The sequence below is a fragment of the Ursus maritimus genome, unplaced genomic scaffold (genome assembly GCF_017311325.1).
Source record: "Ursus maritimus isolate PB19 unplaced genomic scaffold, ASM1731132v1 scaffold_28, whole genome shotgun sequence".
In the NCBI taxonomy this organism is placed as follows: Eukaryota; Metazoa; Chordata; class Mammalia; order Carnivora; family Ursidae; genus Ursus; species Ursus maritimus.
Genome location: NW_024425341.1, coordinates 4,867,361 through 4,888,261, shown reverse-complemented (window position 1 = coordinate 4,888,261; position 20,901 = coordinate 4,867,361). Strand labels below are relative to the sequence as shown.

General features: G+C 37.0%; 1 protein-coding gene across 1 annotated transcript in view; it reads left to right on the top strand.

Moving 5' to 3' along the window:
• Window positions 1-10,817, top strand: part of LOC103659149 (A disintegrin and metallopeptidase domain 3-like) — a 122,477-nt gene extending 111,660 nt beyond the window's left edge. The window contains exons 19-20 of the mRNA XM_040643169.1: window positions 7,305-7,467; window positions 10,769-10,817. Of these exons, the coding sequence (XP_040499103.1) occupies window positions 7,305-7,467; window positions 10,769-10,817 (212 nt within the window). The remainder of the gene's footprint in view (window positions 1-7,304; window positions 7,468-10,768) is intronic.
• The last annotated feature ends 10,084 nt before the right edge of the window (window positions 10,818-20,901 follow it).

Below are 20,901 nucleotides of genomic sequence, written 5' to 3'. Positions count from 1 at the left end.
TATATATATAATCTCTTTGTCTATCCATCTATCTTATCTTTCTTGCCAAAAACTCCTGGGAGGCTCCTTCTTAACCCTTCTGCTGTCTCTAACCTATAGAGCATCTTTTTGTCAGTGCCACACCCTGTAGAGTCTAACCTTTTCGACTGTTGTGAATTCTTTCCTCTGCCTCCTCGGCTCAGTGGAAATGCTGTAGTTTGCCCTCAACTCCAATTCTCTGAGCTGAGCTGAGCAAATTGTCTATTGGTAGAATTGGATTTTCATAAAATCAATGTCATGTTTTCCTTCCTTCACATAAAGTTTTGCATTTCCTATTGACTTCCAGAAATCATTTCCTTCGTGTGTTTTGTCCTATTTTATCATTTTATTATACAGGACTAGCTTGGCACCATTTAATGAAAACACTTTATCTTGACCAAAGTGGAAGCCTTTTTTTTCTTCCTTAGAAAAATGGATATTGCCCATTTAATCCAGTAATGATTAGTCCAATTTCTTAAATCAGCCTCTGAAGTAATTATGCACATAAGGAAGCTCCACTTCCAATATGATATAATTTTTCGTTGAGGTGAATTGATGGAGAGTTGATCTTCTCTGATGGATGAGGCAAGGAAGAATTTTAAAAGTATTGAGTTTTACCATAGGTTAAGCCTGCTACATATTTGCTTAATTTCAATATTTTTGCATATATTTGCCAATTTTCTATAATTCATAAAACATCATGAGTCACTTTTTTTTTTGATAAACCAATTCTTATAATTGGATTGTGCCTGCATTTAAAGTTAATGCATTTTTGTTTTGGGGGGCATTAAATTCATTTGTATTTAATATCCTCATAGTTGTTTTGGTGGTAATTCCGATTCCTTAATTTAGTTAATCGTATTTTAGTCATCTGGCTTATTTCTTTTGACTAATGGAATTGAGATTTCATTCATTTTCCCAATTTCCCATAATGCCTTCATAACACTTAGGGGAATATCTGTTTTCTAATTAGTATACTCCTAATTAGAACAATATCACCTTACGCAGGTACTATGGAAATTTAACCTAATTTATTATTATTGTTTTTGAAGAGTAAATAGACAAAGGGGATTAAAGTACACTTGATGAGCATTAACGTATAGAATTGTTGAATTGTTATACACTTGAAAGTAATGTAGAACTGTAGATATACTTAGATAAAAAGGAAATTAAAATAAAATTTAAAAAGAACAAAAAATTTTAAAAATAAAAGTGCCAGTTACACAAAAACTTTATTATATCATTTTTAATAATTTTTTTACTCTATTTTTTAAATTTAAATTCAATTAATTAACATATAGTGTATTATTAGTTTCAGAGGTGAGTTCAGTGATTCATCAGTTATGTATAACACTCAGTGCTTATTACATCACGTGCCCTCCATAATGCCTATCACCCTATTACCCCATCCCCTCCACCTCCATCCCTCCAAGCAACCCTCAGTTTGTTTCCTATGGTTAAGGGTCTCTTAGGGTTTGTCTCCCTCTCTGATTACGTCTTGTTTTATTTTTCCTCTCTTCTTCTATGCTTCTTTGTTTTGTTTCATAAATTCCACATATGAGGGAAACCATATGATAATTCTCTTTCTCTGATTAACTTATTTTGCCTACCATAATAACCTATAGTTCCATCCATGTCTTTGCAAATGGCAAGATTTCATTTTTTTGATGGCTGAGTAATATTCTATGATATCATATATCATACATCACAGCTTCTGTATCAATTTATCTGTAGATGGACATCTGGGCTCTTTCCATACTTTGGCTATTGTGGACATTGTGGCTATAAACATTGGGGTGCAGGTATCCCTTCGAATCACTACATTTGTATCTTTGGGGTATATACCTAGTAGTGCAATTGCTTGGTCACAGGGTAGCTATATTTTCACCTTTTTGAGGAACCTCCATACTGTTTTCAAGAGTGGCTATACCACCATGCATTCCCACCAGCAGTGTAAGGGGGTTCCACATTCTCCCCCTCCTCATCAATATTTGTTATTTCCTGACTTGTTAATTTAAGCCGTTTGGACTGGCATGAGATGATATCTTACTGTGATTTTGATTTGTATTTCCCTGATGTCGAGCGATGTTGAGCATTATTTCATGTGTATGTTGGCCACTTGTATGTCTTCTTTGGAGAAATGTCTGTTCATGTCTTCTGCCCATTTCTTGGCTGGATTATTTGCTTTTGGGGTATTGAGTTTGACAAGTTCTTGATAGATTTTGGATGCTAGCCATTTATCTGATAAAATATTACAAAATTCTTCTCCCATTCTGTAGGTTGTCTTTTGGTTTTGTCGAATGTTTCCTATGCTTTGCAAAAGCTTTTTATCTTGATGAAGTCCCAATGGTTCATTTTTGCCTTTGTTTCCCTTGCCTTTGGAGTCATGTCTACCCAGATGTTTCTGTAGCTAAGGTCAAAGAGGTTGCTGCCTATGTTCTCTTCTAGGATTTTGATGGATTACTGTCTCACATTTACATCTTTCATCCATTTTGAGTCTATTTTTCTGTATGGTGTAAGGAAATGGTCCAGTTTCGTTCTTCTGCATGTGGCCTTCCAATTTTCCCAACACCATTTATTGCAGAGACTGTCTTTTTTCCCTTGAATAGTCTTTCCTCCTTTGTCAAACATTAGTTGAGCATAGAGTTGAAGGTCCATTTCTGGGTTCTGTATTCTGTTCCATTGATCTATGTGTCTGTTTTTGTGCCAGTACCATACCATCTTGATGATTACAGCTTTGTAACATAGCTTGAAATCTGGAATTGTGATGCCACCAAATTTGGCTTTCTTTTTCAACTTTTTTTTGGCTATTTGGGGTCTTTTCTTTTTCCATACAAATTTTAAGATTATTTGTTCCCTCTCTGAGAAAAATGTTAATAGTATTTTGATAAAGATTGCATTGAATGTCTAGATTGCTCTAGGTAGCATAGACATTTCAACAATTATTTGTTTTACCAATCCATGAGCATGAAATATTTTTCCATTTCTTTTGTCTTCCTCAATTTCTTTCATGAGTGTTCTAAAGTTTTCTGAGTACAGATCCTTTGCCTCTTTGGTAAGGTTTATTCCTAGGTATCTTACGGTTTTCAGTGCAATTGTAAACGGAATCTAGTCCTTAACTTCCCTTTCTTCTGTCTTATTGTTTCTGTATAGAAATGCAACTGATTTCTGTGCATCGATTTTATATCTTGCCACTTTGCCAAATTCCTTTATGAGTTCTAACAATTTTCAGTTGGAGCCTTTTGGTTTTTTCACACAGAGTATCATGTCATCTGTGAAGACTGAGTGTTTGATCTCTTCTTTGCTTATTTAATGCCTTTTATTTCTTTTTGCTGTCTGCTGGGGCTAGCATTTCTATTACTATGTTGAACAACAGTGGTAAGAGTGGACATCCCTTTACTGACCTTAGGGTAAAAGCTCTCAGTCTTTTCTGTGAGAATGTTATTTGCCATTGCTTTTCAAATATGGCTTTTATGATATATTCCTTCTCCACCTACACTGTGCAGAGTTTTAATCAAGAATGGATGCTGTAATTTGTCAAATGCTTTTCTGCATCTATTGAGAGGATCATATAGTTCTTGTCCTTTCTTTTATTAATGTAGAGTGTCATTTTGATTGATTTGCAGCTGTTGGACCACCCTTGAAGCCCAGGAATAAATCCCACTTGGTCATGGAGAATAATCCTTTTAATGTACTGTTGGATCCTATTGGCTAGTATTTTGGTGAAAATTTTTGCATCCATATTCATTAACGATATTGATCTGTAATTCTCCTTTTTGGTGGGCCTTTGTCTGGTTTTTTGATCAAGGTAATGCTGGCCTCATAGAAAGAGTTTAGAAGCTTTTCTTCCATTTTTATATTTTTGAATCAGCTTAACAAGGATAGGTATTATTTCTTTTTTGATTCATTGGTAGAATTCCCTGGGGAGGCCATCAGGCCCTGGACTCTTTTGGGGAGGTTTTTGATCACTGCTTCAATATCTTCATAATTAATCTGTCTGTTTAGATAATCAATTTCTTCCTGTTTCAGACATGGTAGTTTATAGGTTTCCAGGAAGGCATCCATTTCTTCCAAGTTGTTTAATTTATTAGCATAAAGCTGTTGATAAAAGTTTCTAATGATCCTTCCTATTTCATTGGTGTTGGTTGTGACCTCTCCCTTTTCATTCATAATTTTATTAATTCGGGTCCTTTCTCTGTTTTTTTGAATAAGTCTTGCCAGTGGCTTATTAATCTTATTTATACTTTCAAAGAACCACCTTCTAGTTTCATTGATGTGCTCTACCGTGCTCCTGATTTCCAATTCATTGATCTCTGCTCTAATCTTGATCAACTACCTCTCGTGCATGGGTTAGGCCTGTTCTTCTGTTCCAGCTCCACCTTCTTAAGATGAGAATATAAAAACTGTATTTTAGATTTTCCTGTTCTTTTGTATGAGGCTTGGATGGCCATGTATTTTCCCCTTAGGACTGCCTTTGCAGTGTCCCATAGGTTTTGGACTGATGTGTTTTCATTCTCTTTGGTTTCCATAAATTGCTTAAGCTCATCCTTAATTCCCTGGTTTACCCAATCATTCTTATGCAGGATGGTTCTTAGTTTCCAAGTGTTTAAGTTTCTTCCAAATTTTTCCTTGTGATTGAGTTCCAGTTTCAAAGCATTGTGGTCTGAGAATATGCAGGGAATAATGTCAGCCTTTTGGTATCGGTGGAGACCTGTTTTGTGACCCAGTATATGGTCTATTCTGGAGAAAGTTCCATGTGCATTCAAAAAGAATTATTCTTTTGTTTTCGTGTGTAGTGTTCTGTATATATCTATGAGGTCCATCTGGTCCAGTATGTGATTCAAAGCTCTTGTTTCTATGTTGATTCTCTGCTTAGGTGATCTTTCCATTGCTGAGAGTGGAGTGTTGAGGTCCCCTACTATTAATATATTATTATCCATATGTCTCTTTATTCTGTTTTAGGGTTGGCTTGTGTATCTAGCTGTTCCCCTTTTGGGGGCATAGATATTTATAATTGTCATATCCACTTGTTGGATACATCCTTTAAGAATAATATAGTGTCCTCTGTATCTCTAACTACTGTCTTTAGCTTAAAATCTAATCTGTCTGATATGAGAATCACCACCCCAGCTTTCTTTTGAGTTCCGTTGGCATGAAAAATGGTTCTCCCTCCCTTCACTTTCAGTCTGGATGTATCTTTAGGTTCAAAATGAATCTCTTGTAGACAACATATGGCTAGGTCATGTCTTTTTATCCAATCTGCAACCCTGTGGTGTTTATGGGGGCATTTAGGCCATTCACATTGAGAGTGATTATTGAGAGATATGATTTTAATGATGTCATGTTGCCTGTGAAGTCTTTGTTTCCATAGATTGTAAATCTCTGTTGTGTATTACTCTTGGGGTCTTTTTACTTTTATAGAACCCCCCTTAATATTTCTTGTAGGGCTGGCTTGGTGGTCATATATTCTTTCAGTATCTGCCATTCTTGGAATGTCCTTGTCTCTCCATCCATTCTGAATGACTGCCTTGCTGTATAAAGGATCCTTGGCTGCATGTTCTTCTCACTTAGTGCTCTGAATATGCCTTGCCAGTTTTTTTCTGGCTTTCCAGGTCTCTGTATACAGGTCTGACATTATTCTGATGTTCTTCCCTTTGTAGGTGAGGATTCTCTTCCCCCTGTCTACTTTCAAGATTTTTTCCTTCATCTAAGATTTGTGAATTGTACTATTATGTGCCATGGTGTTGGTCTGTTCTCACTGATCTTGAGAGGGGTCTTCTCTGCCTCTTGGACATGAATGCTTGTTTCCTTTGCCAGATTAGGGAAGTTCTCAGCTATAATTGTTCAAATATCTCTTTAGATCTCTCTCGTTTTCCATCCCTCGGGTATGCTGATGATTCTGACATTTAAACGTTTCATTGAGTTAGTAATCTCCTATACTGTATATTCTTGAGATTGGATTTTATTGAGTCAAGTTCCCATTTTTTCGTTCTTTTCTTTCATCTCATCTTCCAATTCAGTAATTCGTATTACTGCCTCTTTTACCCTGGCCCTCAGAGCATCCAGTTTAGACTGCATTTGATCCATAGCATTTTAAATTTCTGCCAGATTCGCTCTCATTTCCACCCTTAGAGATTCTATACTCTCGTTAATATTTTCGCTAGTATTTTTTTCAAGCCTACACATCATCTTGACCATTGTTACTCTGAACTCCATTTCTGACAATTTGGTTATATCCATATTCATTAGTTCTGTGGCAGAGGCCGCAGTCTCTGTTTCTTTTCTTTGTTGGGAGGGATTCCTCCTCCTTGTCATTCTGATGAGGAGAGGTTGCAAGGATGCACAGAGCCCAAATTATTGACCAGGACCCAAGCAATATGCATTTGTTTTATTAGGGACCTTAGCAATGTGTGCTTCTTGATTTTTCAGCCTGTCTTCTGGGAAAGGGGCCTGCCACACTGATACTCAGGCAACCCTGTTTGGATAGAGTTGCCCCATCCCCTTTGAGAGGGGGTGGGGATGGGTACATTGAGAACTGGTATTTTCAGGCTTTTGTTCTCTGGCAGCTTTCCCTGGTGGTTTTCAGTGACTCCTCTGAGACTCAGAGCCGCAGTAGCCATATCCAAGCCACTGTCTCAGTCTCGCAGTCTGCTCTCCACTCAGCTCCCCTGGCCCCTTTAACTCTGTTTCTGTTGGTGCTGCTAAAAACCCCACAGTATCCTGGATTGCGCACCCCACAGCCTCTCTCCCAAACCTCACTCCCAGGGCTGGCCTGTCTCTGTCCTTTATGCTTCTAACACCTACAGCCACCCCCAGTTCCCACACGCACCACTGAGATCCCTGTTTCAGTGTGGTTCACGCGTGCTCTGGATCCCTGGTTTTCAGTCTGGTCACGCACGTGCTCCCTAGCTCCCGGTCTCAGTTGGCTTTCTCATGAGCTACCAGTCCATGAATCCTGCCCACTCTCCGGTGCAGGAGACTACTGCTTCCTGGCCCCTGAGCATGGCAGCTCCCTCCCCGTTCCGTTTATCTTCCAATATCTGTGCACAGATTCACCACTCCCCGCTTCATACCTCAATACTCAGCACTGGAGATATTGGTTTGTAGAGATCTAAATGTATCTACCTATGTCTGTGGCTGATTTTGTGGATATTCAGGATGATCTGGTAGATATCCGGCTCAATTCAGGGGACCAGCTGAAAAAATGTCCCCTACTCCTCAGACATCTTTTTTCTTCCCCAACTCTTCAATTTTGATAAATTTAAAATGTACTTTCATGTTTTCAGCTCAAGGTGAAAGCTTACTTAGAAAACGATATGCTGCTCCTCAAAGAAATGGCCTCTTGATCAGTTTCTACATTTTTCTACCCATCCTTATTTTAACTGCCATCATCGTTTTTAAATGGGATAAAATAAGATTTTGGAACAGAGAGGGAACAGTAAGTGGAGAGTAAGTAAATTAATTATTTGTAAAATTAATTTTAAAATCCAATTGAGGAAGAAGTAAAATGTAATTCAGAATATTGTAAACAGGACTTAAAAGTGTTGTGTTTGGATATTGGGTGAATTGGGTTAATAAGTAGAAATATTGAGTCTTGATATATACTAATTTTTTTTCAGATTTCATGTAGAAGTTATCTTTCTTGTTCTTATAGGTCCAGAAATAACTGAAATTACTCAGTAAGTTCACAGTGCCTTTCAAATTGAAAGCCATTCTGGGTGCTATTGCATCAGCAGGCTCTGACCACCACCTAAGCAACCTCATTTATTTATTTATTTTTTTCGCATTGACATTCAGTTGTACCAAGGCAATTAATAGAGATAAGGAAACAAATTTTGTGAATTGAATATGTAGAAGGTGAGAAAAATGTTTTTTAAAAAACCCATATGAAAAGGAGAATACAGATAGGACAATGCACATTTTACACTTAATTAGTGTTGTTCATATATTTCTAAAATTAGAATTAAGGTACTTGAAATGGGCACCACAAAAATTCTACTTAATATCTGTCTCCATAGATAGTTTTGAAATTTTATTTTCTTGTGATGAGGACTTTTAAAATCTATTGTCTTAGTAAGTTTCAAATATGCAGTATTTTAGTATTAATTATAGTCACCATGTTATACATTATATACTCATTACTTAATTGTTTTGTAACTGGAAGTTTGTACCTTTGATCTCCTTCATTCATTTCACTCACCCCACAAACCCACCTTTGATAACCATCAACTTATTATCTGTATCTATGAGCTTATTTTTTGTTTTAAAAAACAAACAAACAAAAAAAACTGGGTGGCTCAGTCGGTTGAGGGTCTGCCTTCTGCTCAGGTCATGATCCCAGGGTCCTGGGATGGAGCCCCACATTGGCAGGGAGTCTGCTTCTCCCTCTGCCTGCTGCTCCCCCTGCTTGTGTTCTCCCTCTCTGTCAAATGAATAAATAAAATTTAAAAAAAATTTAGATCCCACACATAAGTGAGATCATATGGTAGTTGTCTTTATCTAACTCCTTTCACTTACATACAGTTTTTTTTTTTACCATATCACCATACAAGTCACAAATTTGCTCAGTCAGGGATATTTAGGGAAAAGGGAATGTGGAAGAAAGAATAAATAAATGGGTCTCGTTTTCTATGCTAAAGGAAAATGTCTCTGTTTCCCACTTGCAGAAATAAAGATAACATAATGAAATAAAGCTTCCATCAAAAAAACTCTCAAGAACATGGACTAATGAGGAACGTGCCTCAACATAAAAAAGAGCATATCTGAAAAACCCATCGCTAACATCATACTCAAAGATGAAACTTTGAAAACTCTTCCTTGAGGATCAGGAACAAGACAAGGATGTCTGCTCTTGCCACTGTTTTCAACATAGTACTGAAAGTCTTAACCATAGGAATTAGGAAACAGAAAGATATTAAAAAATTTCCAGATTGATAAGGAAGAAATAAAACTGTCACTATTTGCGGATGACAGGATAGTCTGCATAGAAAAACTTACAGAAAAAACTATTAGAACTAATAAATGAATTCAGCAATGCTGAAATATACAAAATTAATGCACAGAAATCAGTTGTGGTTCTATACACTCCTAATGAAGTATCAGAGAAGTCAAGAAAACTATTCCATATACGATTGGAACAAAAAGAATAAAATACCTAGGAATAAACTTAACCAAGGAAGCAAGTGACCTTTACTCAGAAAACGATAAGACATTGATGACAGAAATTGAAGGTGACACAAATGGAAAGATACGTCATGCTCAGGGATTGGAAGAATTAATATTGTTAATATTAATTATATTGTTAGTATCCATACTACCTAAAACTGTCTACAGATTAAATATAATCTCCCTCAAACTACCAGTGGCATTTTTTGCAGAACCAGAACAAATAATCCTGAAGTTTTTATAGAACCACAAAAGACCCCAAAGAGTCAAAGCAATCTTGAAAAAGAACAAAGCTAGAGGTATCCAAGATTTCAAGATATAAGTACAAAGTTGTAGTAATCAAAAGAGTATGGTCCTGGCACCAAAACAGACACATCAATCAATGGAAGAGACCCAGAAATGGACCCAAAACTATATGGTCAATTAATTTGCGACAAAGGAGGCAAGAATATGCAATGAGAAAAAGACATGCAAATAAAATAAAATAAATTAAAACAAAACAGAACAAAATGACCACTTCCTTACACCATACACAAAAATAAACTCGAAATGAATGAAAGACCTAAATGTGAGACCTGAAACAATAAAAATCCTACAAGAAAACACAGGCAGTAATTACTTTGACATTGGTGGTAGAAACATTTTTCTAGATATGTCTCTTCAGACAAAAGAGATAAAAGCAAAAATAAAATATTGGGACTACACCAAAATAAACTTATGCACAGTGAAGTAAGCCATGAAGAAAACAAAAAGGAAATCTACTGCATGTGAGAAGAGATTTGCAAATGATATGTTAGATAAGGGGTTAATCTCTAAAGTATATAAAGAATTTGAACATTTCAACACCAAAAAACCCCACAAATAATCTGATTTAAATTTGGGCAAAGGACCTGAATAGACATTTTTCCAAAGAAGATATACAACAGACACATGAAAAGATGCTAAACATCACTAATCATTAGGAAAATGCAACTCAAAACTACAGTGAGATATGAACTTACACCTGTCATAATGGCTAGAATCCAAAAACTGAGAAATAACAAGTGTTGGTAAAGATGTGAAGGAAAACGAAACAAAACAAAAATCTTGTGCACTGTTGGTGGAAATGTAAATTGGAGCAGCTACTGTGCAAAACATTATGGAGGTTTCTCAAAAATTTAAAATACCTGGAGAGTATTATGCTAAATGAAATAAGTCAGACTGAGACAAATACCATATGATTCCACTTATGAATGGAAAAAATAATGAATAAACAAACAAACAGCAGAATCAGATCTATAAATACAGAGATCAAATTGCTGGTTGTCAGAGGGGAGTGAGGTGGAGGGTTGGGTAAAATGGGTGAAAAGGAGAGGAAGATGTAGGCTTCTAGTAATGGAATGAATAAGACGAGGCAATAAAAGGTACAGCATAGAGAATACAGTCAATGGCATTGTAATAGTGCTATAATCGGACAGGTGGTAGCCACACTTGTGGTGAATATAGCATAATGCATAAACTTGTCAAATAATTAAGTTGTACTCAAACAGAAAAATAAAATTACAATGTTTTCTAACCCTAAAGTAATGCCATTTCTTTTTTACAGATCTGTATCAGAAGACGGCAGTAGTAACAGCAACCAGTCATCAAGTTAAAGGTAAATTGAGGAATCAAATGAGTGAAAATGGTATAATTCATAAAATAATTTAAAAATTTTAATAATACCTTAGTGTAAACACGCTATTATTCCATATTCCATCATCTTGATTCCTATTTATCAGTATCGTATACTAAGACAAAGAATGAAAGAATTTGAAAATTTTGTTTTACATTAATTTGCAAATATTTAGTGTTAGCTAAAATTTTTTTGTATGAGTAGTTTGTTCCATTTTATTTTATTTTATTTTTATTATGTTAGTCACCATACAGTACATCCATGGTTTTTGATGTAAAGTTCGATGATTCATTAGTTGTGTATAACACCCAGTGCACCATGCAATACGTGCCCTCCTTATTACCCATCACCAGCCTATCCCATTCCCCCACCCCCTCCCCTCTGAAGTGCTCAGTTTGTTTCTCAGAGTCCATAGTCTCTCATGCTTCATTTCCCCTCTGATTACCCCCCTTTCTTTATCCCTTTCTTCCCCTACTGATCTTCCTAGTTCTTATGTTCCGTAGATGAGAGAAATCATATGATAATTGTCTTTCTCTGCTTGACTTATTTCACTTAGCATTATCTCCTCCAGTGCCGTCCATGTTGCAGCAAATGTGGAGAACTCGTTCTTTTTATTTTTTTTAATGATTTTTTATTATATTATGTTAGTCACCATACAGTACATGCCCAGTTTCCGATGTAAAGCTCGATGATTCATTAGTTGCGTATAACACGCAGTGCACCATGCAATACGTGCCCTCCTTACTACCCATCACCGGTCTATCCCATTCCCCACCCCCATCCCCTCTGAGGCCCTCAGTTTGTTTCTCATAGTCCATAGTCTCTCATGTTTCATTCCCCCTTCTGATTACCCCCCTTTCTTTATCCCTTTCTTCCCCTACCGATCATCCTAGTTCTTATGTTCCATAGATGAGAGAAATCACATGATAGTTGTCTTTGTCTGCTTGACTTATTTCACTTAGCATTATCTCCTCCAGTGCCGTCCATGTTGCAGCAAATGTTGAGAATTCGTTCTTACTGATAGCTGAGTAATATTCCATTGTATATATGGACCACAGCTTCTTCATCCAATCATCTGTTGAAGGGCATCTCGGCTCCTTCCACGATTTAGCTATTGTGGACATTGCTGCTATGAACATTGGGGTGCATATGGCCCTTCTCTTCACTACGTCTGTATCTTTGGGGTAAATACTCAGTAGTGCAATGGCTGGGTCATAGGGTAACTCAATTTTTAACTTTTTGAGGGACCTCCACACTGTTTTCCAGAGTGGCTGTACCAACTTGCATTCCCACCAACAATGTAGGAGGGATCCCCTTTCTCCACATCCTCTCCAGCAATTGTTGTTTCTTGCCTTGTCAATTTTTCCCATTCTAACTGGTGTAAGGTGGCATCTCAGTGTGGTTTTGATTTGAATTTCCCTGATGGCTAATGATTTTGAACACTTTTTCATGTGTCTGTTAGCCATTTGTATGTCATCATTGGAAAAGTGTCTGTTCATATCTTCTGCCCATTTTATGATTTGTTTATTTGTTACTCATGTATTGAGTTTGAGAAGTCTTTGTAGATCTTGGATACCAGTCTTTTATCTATAGTGTCATTTGCAAATATCTTCTCCCATTTTGCGGGCTGCCTCTTAGTTTTCTTGACTGTTTCCTTGGCTGTGCAGAAGGTTTTATCTTGATGAAGTTGCACAAATTCATTTTATCTTCTGTTTCTCTTGCCTTTGGAGATGTGTCATGAAAAATATTAGCCAGAGATTTATTAACCAACATTTTATGATAAGAAATGATTTTAAAGAGATTCTAAATATGTTTCTAAAGTATTTATGAACAATCACGCATCCTGCTTCCACAGTTAAGTTTCTAATTTGGTAGATTTACACAGATTAACTCACAACATTTAATTTCTTACTCACTAAGCCTCCATGGTTATGGTTATCCTTATTTTTGAAATGAGGAAACTGACATAAAAAAACTTAAAAAATTATCTGTGTGTACAAAATTTTACTACGTCTTGGAACTGGAATTTCATTTAAAACAAACACATTCCAGGGTTTAACTCTTTTTTGTTGTTGTTGTTTTGTTTTTTCTTTCTTTTTATTTAAATACAATTAGGCCACATATAGTACATCATTAGTTTCAGATGTAGTGTTCAATGATTCATCAGTTGCACATAACCCTAGTGCTCATCACATCATGTGCCCTCTTTAATGCCCATCACCCAGTTACCCCATTCCCCCACCCACCTCCCCTACAGCAACCCTCAATTTGTTTCCTATAGTTAAGAGTCTTTCATGGTTTGTCTTCCTCTCTGATTTTTCCCAGTCTTCCTTCCCTTCCCCTATGATCCTCTGTGCTCTTTCTTATATTCCACATATGAGTGAAATGATATGATAATTGTCTTTCTCTGATTGAGCTATTTCACTTAGCATAATCAAATTCTCATCTCTAAAAATTCTGTGCTATATCTTCTTCTTCCTCCTGGTCTCTAAATTCCTGCACTTACTCCTGACCCCCAAAACTTTCTACACTGGCTCCCTCAATTCTCTCTCCTCTACACCTGTTATTTCTTTTTTCTTTTTTTTTAAATTTTTAATTATGTTATTCACCATACAGTACATCATTAGTTCTTGATGTAGTGTTCCATGATTCATTGTTTTCCTATACCTCCCAGTGCTCCATGCAATACGTGCCCTCCTTAATACCCATCATCACCCTATCCCAATCCCACATCCCTCTCCCCTCTGAAACCCTTAGTTTGTTTCCCAGAGTCCATAGTCTCTCATGGTTCATTCCCCCTTCTGTTTACCCCCCCTTCATTCTTCCCTTCCTTCTCCTACCAATCTCCCTGCTATTCCTTATGTTCCATAAATAAGTGAAGCTATATGATAATTGTCTTTCTCTGCTTGGCTTATTTCACTTAGCATAATCTCCTCCAGTCCCATCCATGTTGCTGCAAATGTTGGATAATTGTTCTTTCTGATGGCTGAGTAATATTTCTTTGTATATATGGACCACATCTTCTTTATCCAGTCATCTGTTGAAGGACATCTCGGCTCTTTCCATAGTTTGGCTATTGTGGACAATGCTGCTATGAACATTGGGGTGCATATGGCCCTTCTCTTCACTATGTCTGTATCTTTGGGGTAAATTCCCGTAGTGCAATTGCTGTGTCATAGGGTAGCTCTAGTTTAACTTTTTGACCGCGACACTGTTTCCAATGTGGCTGTACCAGCTTGCATTCCCACCAACAGTGTAAGAGGTTCCTCTTTCTCTACATCCTCTCCAAAAGCTGTTGTTTCTTGCCTTGTCCATTTTTGCCATCCTAACTGGCGTAAGGTGGCATCTCATAGTGGTTTTGATTTGAATTTCCCTGATGGCTAATGATTTTGCACTTTTTTTTCATATGTCTGTTAGCCATTTGTATGTCTTCATTGGAAAAGTGTCTGTTCATATCTTCTGCCCATTTTTTGATTTGATTATTTGTTTCTCATGTATTGAGTTTGAGAAGTTCTTTGTAGATCTTGGATACCAGTATTTTATCTGAAGTTTCATTTGTGAATATCTTCTCCCATTCTTGGGTTGCCTCTTTGTTTTGATGTCTGATTCCTTTACTGTGCAGAAACTTTTTATCTTTATTAAGTCCCAAAAGTTCATTTTTTCTTTTGTTTCTCTTGCCTTTGTTTTTTTATATGTTTCAATAACACTTTAATTATAAACACTGAAATTTGAATTTCACATAATTTTTACTTTTGTCAATGATTTCAAAATATAAATACCATTCTTAGCTTGTGGGCCATACAAAAATAAGTGGCAGGCTGGATTTGGCCTGTGAGTTGAAATTTGCTGATAGCTGGATTAGATTATGGCAGAAAGCCAGAAAATTGGCATAGACAACTAAGGCAAAACCATGAAAGTATCCTGCTGACCCTATCAAATGAAAGCAGACCGCCCCTGGTTATCCTTCCAAATACAGGATATACAGAGATAGGAGTATGACATGTCAGTGCTGCGTACTAGATGGCAAGGGCTGTATTGATTCACTCCATTAAAGAGGCCAAGTCTGAAGCAGTAGGTTCAATTGAAGTCACCGGCCTAATTAATGTTATGACAATCAATGGTCATTCTCTAAGATACTACTTTTTTTTATAACAATTTTTTATTATGTTATGTTAGTCACCATACAGTATATCCTTACTTTTTGATGTATTTTCCATGATTCATTGTTTGCGTATAACACCCAGTGCACCTTGCCTTTGGAGACATGTCATGAAAGAAGTTGCTGTGGCCTATGTCGAAGAGGTTACAGCCTATGTTCTCCTCTATGATTTTGATGGATTCCTGTCTCACATCAAGGTCTTTCATCCATTTGGAGTTTATCTTTGCGTGTGGCCTGAGAGAGTGGTCAAGTTTCAATCTTTTTCATATAGCTGTCCAATTTTCCCAGTACCATTTATTGAAGAGACTGTCTTTTTTCCACTGGATGTTTTTTCCTGCTTTGTCAAAGATTAGTTGCCCAAAGAGCCGACGGTCTATTTCTGGGTTCTCTATTCTGTTCCATTGGTCTATGTGTCTGTTTTTGTGCCAGTACCATGCTGTCTTTGTGATCACAGCTTTGTAGTATAGCTTGAAAACTGGCAACGTGATGCCCCCAGCTTTGTTTTTCTTTTTCAACATGTCCTTGGCAATTTTGGGTCTTTTCTGGTTCCACACAGATTTCAGGATTGTTTGTTCTAGCTCTTTGAAAAATGTCATTGGTATTTTGATCGGGATGGCATTGAAAGTGTAGATGGCTCTGGGTAACATAGATATTTTAACTATGTTTATTCTTCTGATCCATGAGTATGGAATGCTTTTCCATCTTTTTGTGTCTTCCTCAATGTCTTTCATCAATGTTCTGTAGTTTCTAGAGTATAGCTCCTTTACCTCTCTGGTGAAGTTTATTCTGAGATATCTTATGATTTTTGGTGCTATGGTAAATGGAATTGATTCCCTTATTTCTCCTTCTTCAGTCTCGTTGTTCGTGTATAAAAATGCAGTTGATTTCTGAGCATTGATTTTGCATCCTGACACATAACTGAATTGCTCTATGAGTTCTAATAATTTGGGCGTTGGAGTCTTTTCGGTTTTCCATATAAAGTACCATGTCATCTGTGAAGAGCGAGAGTTTGACTTCCTCTTTTCCAATTTGAATACCTTTTATTCTTTTTTGTTGTCTGATTACTGTTGCTAGGACTTCTAGTACTATGTTGAACAATAATGGTGAGAATGGGCATCCTTGTCATGTTCCTGATCTTAAGGGAAAGGCTTTCAGCTTTTCCCTATTGAGAATGATATTCGCTGTAGGCTTTTCATAGATGGTTTTTATGAAATTGAGGAATGTTCCCTCTCTGCCTACACTCTAGTTTTAATCAGGAAAGGATGCTGTATTTATCAAATGCTTTTTCTGCCTCAATTGAAAGGATCATATGGTTCTTGTCCCTTCTCTTATTAATGTGATCTATCACACTGTTCAATTTGCAAATGTTGAACCACCTTTGCATACCAGGGATGAACCCCACTTGGTAGTGATGGATAATCCTTTTAATGTACTGTTGGATCCTATTAGAAGGATCTTGTTGAGAATTTTGGCATTCCCTATGCATCAGGGATATTGGTCTGTAATTCTCCTTTTTGTTGGGGTCTTTGCCTGGTTTGGGGATCAAGGTAATACTGGCCTCATAGAATGAGTTTGGTAGTTTTCCTTCTGTTTCTAATTTTTGGAACAGCTTCAGGAGAATAGGTATTATTTCTTCTTTGAATGTTTGGTAGAATTCCCCAGTGAATCTGTCAGGCCCTGGACTCTTTTTTTTTTTTTAATCACTGCTTCAATCTCTTCATGATGAATCTGTCTGTTTAGACAATGAATTTCTTCCTGTTTCAGTCTTGGTATTTTATAGGTTTCCAGAAAGGCATCCATTTCTTCCAGATTGTTTAATTTATTGCCATATGGTTGTTGATAATAGTTCTAATGATTGTTTCTATTTCGTTGGTGTTGGTCGTGATCTCTCCCTTCTCATTCATAATTTTATTAATTTGGGTCCTTTCTCTATTCTATTGAATAAGTCTGGCCAGTGGCTATTGATCTTATTTATTCTTTCAAAGAAGCAGCTTTTAGTTTTGTTGATCTGGTCTACTGTGCTCCTGGTTTCTAATTCATTGATCTCTGCTCTAATCTTGATCAACTGCCTTCTCGTTAATGGGTTAGGCCAGTTCTTCTGTGCCAAATCCAGCTTCTTAAGGTGAGAATATAAAAACTGTATTTGTATTTTAGATTGTCCTATTCCTTTGAGTGAGGCTTGGATGGCTGTGTATTTTCCCCATAGGAGTGCCTTTGCAGTGTTCCATAGGTTTTGGATCGATGTGTTTTCATTTTCATCAGTTTCTATAAATCACGTAAGTTCTTCTTCAATTCTCTGGTTTACCCAATCATTCTCATGCAGGATAATTCTTAGTTTCCAAGTGTTTGAGCTTCTTCCAAATTTTTCCGAGTGATTGAGTTCCAGTTTCAAAGCATTGTGGTCTGAGAATATGCAGGGAATAATGTCAGCCTTTTGGTATCGGTGGAGACCTGTTTTGTGACCCAGTATATGGTCTATTCTGGAGAATGTTCCATGTGCATTCAAAAAGAATTATTCTTTTGTTCTTGTGTGTAGTGTTCTGTATATATCTATGAGGTCCATCTGGTCCAGTATGTGATTCAAAGCTCTTGTTTCCTTGTTGATTTTCTGCTTAGGTGATCTGTCCATTGCTGAGAGCAGAGTGTTGAGGTCCCTGCTATTAATATATTATTAACCATATGTCTCTTTATTCTGTTTTAGGGTTGGCTTGTGTATCTAGCTGTTCCCCTGTTGGGGGCTTAGATATTTATAATTGTCATATCCACTTGTTGGATACATCCTTTAAGAATAATATAGTGTCCTTTTGTATCTCTAACTACAGTCTTTAGTTTAAAATCTAATCCATCTGATACTAGAATTATTACCCCAGGTTTCTTTTGAGGTCCATTGGCATGAAAAATGGTTCTCCCTCCCTTCACTTTCAGTCTAGATGTATCTGTAGGTTCAAAATAGGTTTCTTGTAGACAGCATATGGATGGGTCACGTCTTTTTATCTAATCTGCAACCCTGTGGCATTTTTGGGAGTATTTAGGCCATTCACATTGAGAGTGATTATTGAGAGATGTGATTTTGATGATGTCATGCTGCCTGTGACATCTTTGCTTCTATAGATTGTAAATTTCTGTTTTGTATCACTCACGGTCTTTTTACTTTTATAGAACCCCCCTTAATATTTCTTGTAGGGCTAGCTTGGTGGTCACATATTCTTTCAGTTTCTGCCATTCTCGGAAGGTCTTTGTCCCTCCATCCATTCTGAATGACAGCCTTGCTGTATAAAGGATCCTTGGCTGCATGTTCTTCTCACTTAGTGCTCTGAATATGTCTTGCCAGCTTTTTCTGGCTTTCCAGGTCTCTGTATACAGGTCTGATGTTATTCTGATGTTCTTCCCTCTGTAGGTGAGGATTCTCTTCCCCCTGTCTACTTTCAAGATTTTTTCCTTGGATCTAAGTTTGTGAATTGTCCTATTATGTGACGTGGTGTTGGTCTGTTCTCACTGATCTTGGGAGGGGTCCTCTCTGCCTCTTGTGCATCAATGCTTGTTTCCTTCACCAGATTAGGGAAGTTCTCAGCTACAATTTTTTCAAATATCTCTTCTAGACCTCTCTCTTTCTCCACCCCTCGGGGATGCCAATGATTCTGACATTGGAATGTTTCATTGAGTCAGTAATCTCCCGTAATCTCCATTCTTGAGATTGATTTTTTTTCAGCCAAGTTCCCATTTTTTCCTTCCTTTCTATCACCCATCTGCCAATTCGCTAATTTGTCCTTCTTCCTCTTTTACCCTGGCCATCAGAGCACCCAATTTAGACATCATTTGATCCATAGCATTCTTAATTTCTGCCAGATTCACTCTCATTTCTGCCCAGGGTTGAACTCTTAAGAACTTCACAATTTTGACACATGATGCTGGAAAAGGGAATTTGCATTTTTTGAGGAACTAGTAGATGCAAGGCAAAATGATAAATGCACTGTCCCTCCAGGTTAGAAAGACAATTCTCTACTCTAAAAGGGGATAAAGTTCTCATTTGTATATATTCAGTATAGATAAGTATAAATTGTCTGTATATGTACATATATACATTTGTGTACCTATATATTCAAATTTATAAGTCATATACATAAAGAAATCGTAATACTTGACACATTTAGCCTATCACTGGCAGTGAATGGAAAAACTAAGAATTCAACCATGAGTAAAATCAAGTGTTCATCAGGTTACTAATTTGCCATTCCACCATAGTTTACATTGATGGAGAGTTCAGTCAATGGATCTCTGTTTACCATCTGCCACCAAAGAAAACATTTCTAAATACGACCATTAATGTCAAATGGTCTTATTTGTCAGTATGGGTAAATGAGAGAGTTGGTGGTGAGGAAGGAGCTAGAGAGAGATTTTGAATATGATTGAGTGAGTGAGCCCTATTCAGCAAGGGATATGTAAACAAAGAGCTGGAGGAGGTGCAAGTGTTTCCCCAGTTGAGATATTTGAAAGGAGGTACTTGACTTCCCAGGGTCAACTCATGGGAAGCTTTTATTTAAATGTAAAGGATAGAATGCAGCAAAGAGAGTGCAGGCAAGCAATGGGCACCACAGAGACACCTCATGCACAAGGCCTCAAGGTTCCTTATTTTAAATTTTAAACAGCCCATTGCAAATCTCACTGCCATTGTCTTGGCAAAAAGTGAAACCAGGCATCCAGGTTTTCCCAGAGATAAAGATAGAGCTTTTCCATTCCAACTGTAAATCAATCTGTCTGATACAGGTGTAGAGCTGGCAGAGGTATCCACACTTATATCTAGGCAACGGCTTTCCAAGCACTTGAATGGTCCCATGAAAAAAAAAAAGTCAGGAATGTTTGATGAATAAAAGTGATGTCAGTTTAGCTGGAGTAGAGTTAGCATGAGGGCTGTGGTAGTGAGTAGGTCACAGTAAAACTCCTGTAGGCTGTGGGAAGTCTTAGGAGCCATCTGTGTTTTGTTCTCAGTGAAAGGGGGAAATCACTGAAGAATTCATTTCAAGCATATGACTTCTACTTGAAAAGGCTGATTTGTTAAAAAATAATAATAATTAAATAAAATAAAAGGCTGGTTTCTCAAAAATAGTCCGTATAGTGGCAAGAGTAGAAGTGGAGAAACCAGTTAGCAGAGAAACTACTGCAATAATCTAGGAGGAAAGGGATGGTACCTGCCACCAGCGTAGTAAAGATGGTTTTAGAAATAAATTTTGAAGGTGACCAACAGAATGAATTGATAAGTTTGAATATAAAGTGTAAGAAAAAGTGCTTAAATAATGTTTACTGATAAAGCAATAAGATAATCAAGGTTAAATGTAAACAGACTTGTTTTCAAATTTGTGCTCTTAATACATTTTAAAATTTACATTAAAATTTATGAACATTGTGAGAGAAAATCCACACAGGTAATGGAGAGCCGAAAGTGCTTTGTATGTCGTGACAAGTAGTTTGTTTTCTCATCTGTGAGAAAGTATGTGTCGTATAAATTATTTTTGAAGTGGTAAGGAAAAGATTCAGTATAACGTGGTTTTTTGTTTTTAATTCTTAAAATTTTACTGGGATAAAGTAGGGAAAAAGTCAGTCAAACTCAGTAAGAACAACAGGCTAGTGAAATAGCTATGAGACTACGGAATACACAGAAATGCAGGAGGAGGCAGGATTGGGTAAGAGGAAAAGAACAAGAAAGTTTTGGGAGATATAACAGAGGTAGACTCAATTGAAGGGGTGACTGGATGGCTGTATTTGAGTTAGAATACAAGAGAAGTGCAAAGACTTAAACATTTCTGACACAATGGATGATGACACCTTTTATTAATGACATATTTTGTATCTGGGTCAGGACCAGCTTGTGTTGGAGTGATGACATGGAGGGGGTGAAGAATGAGTTTGG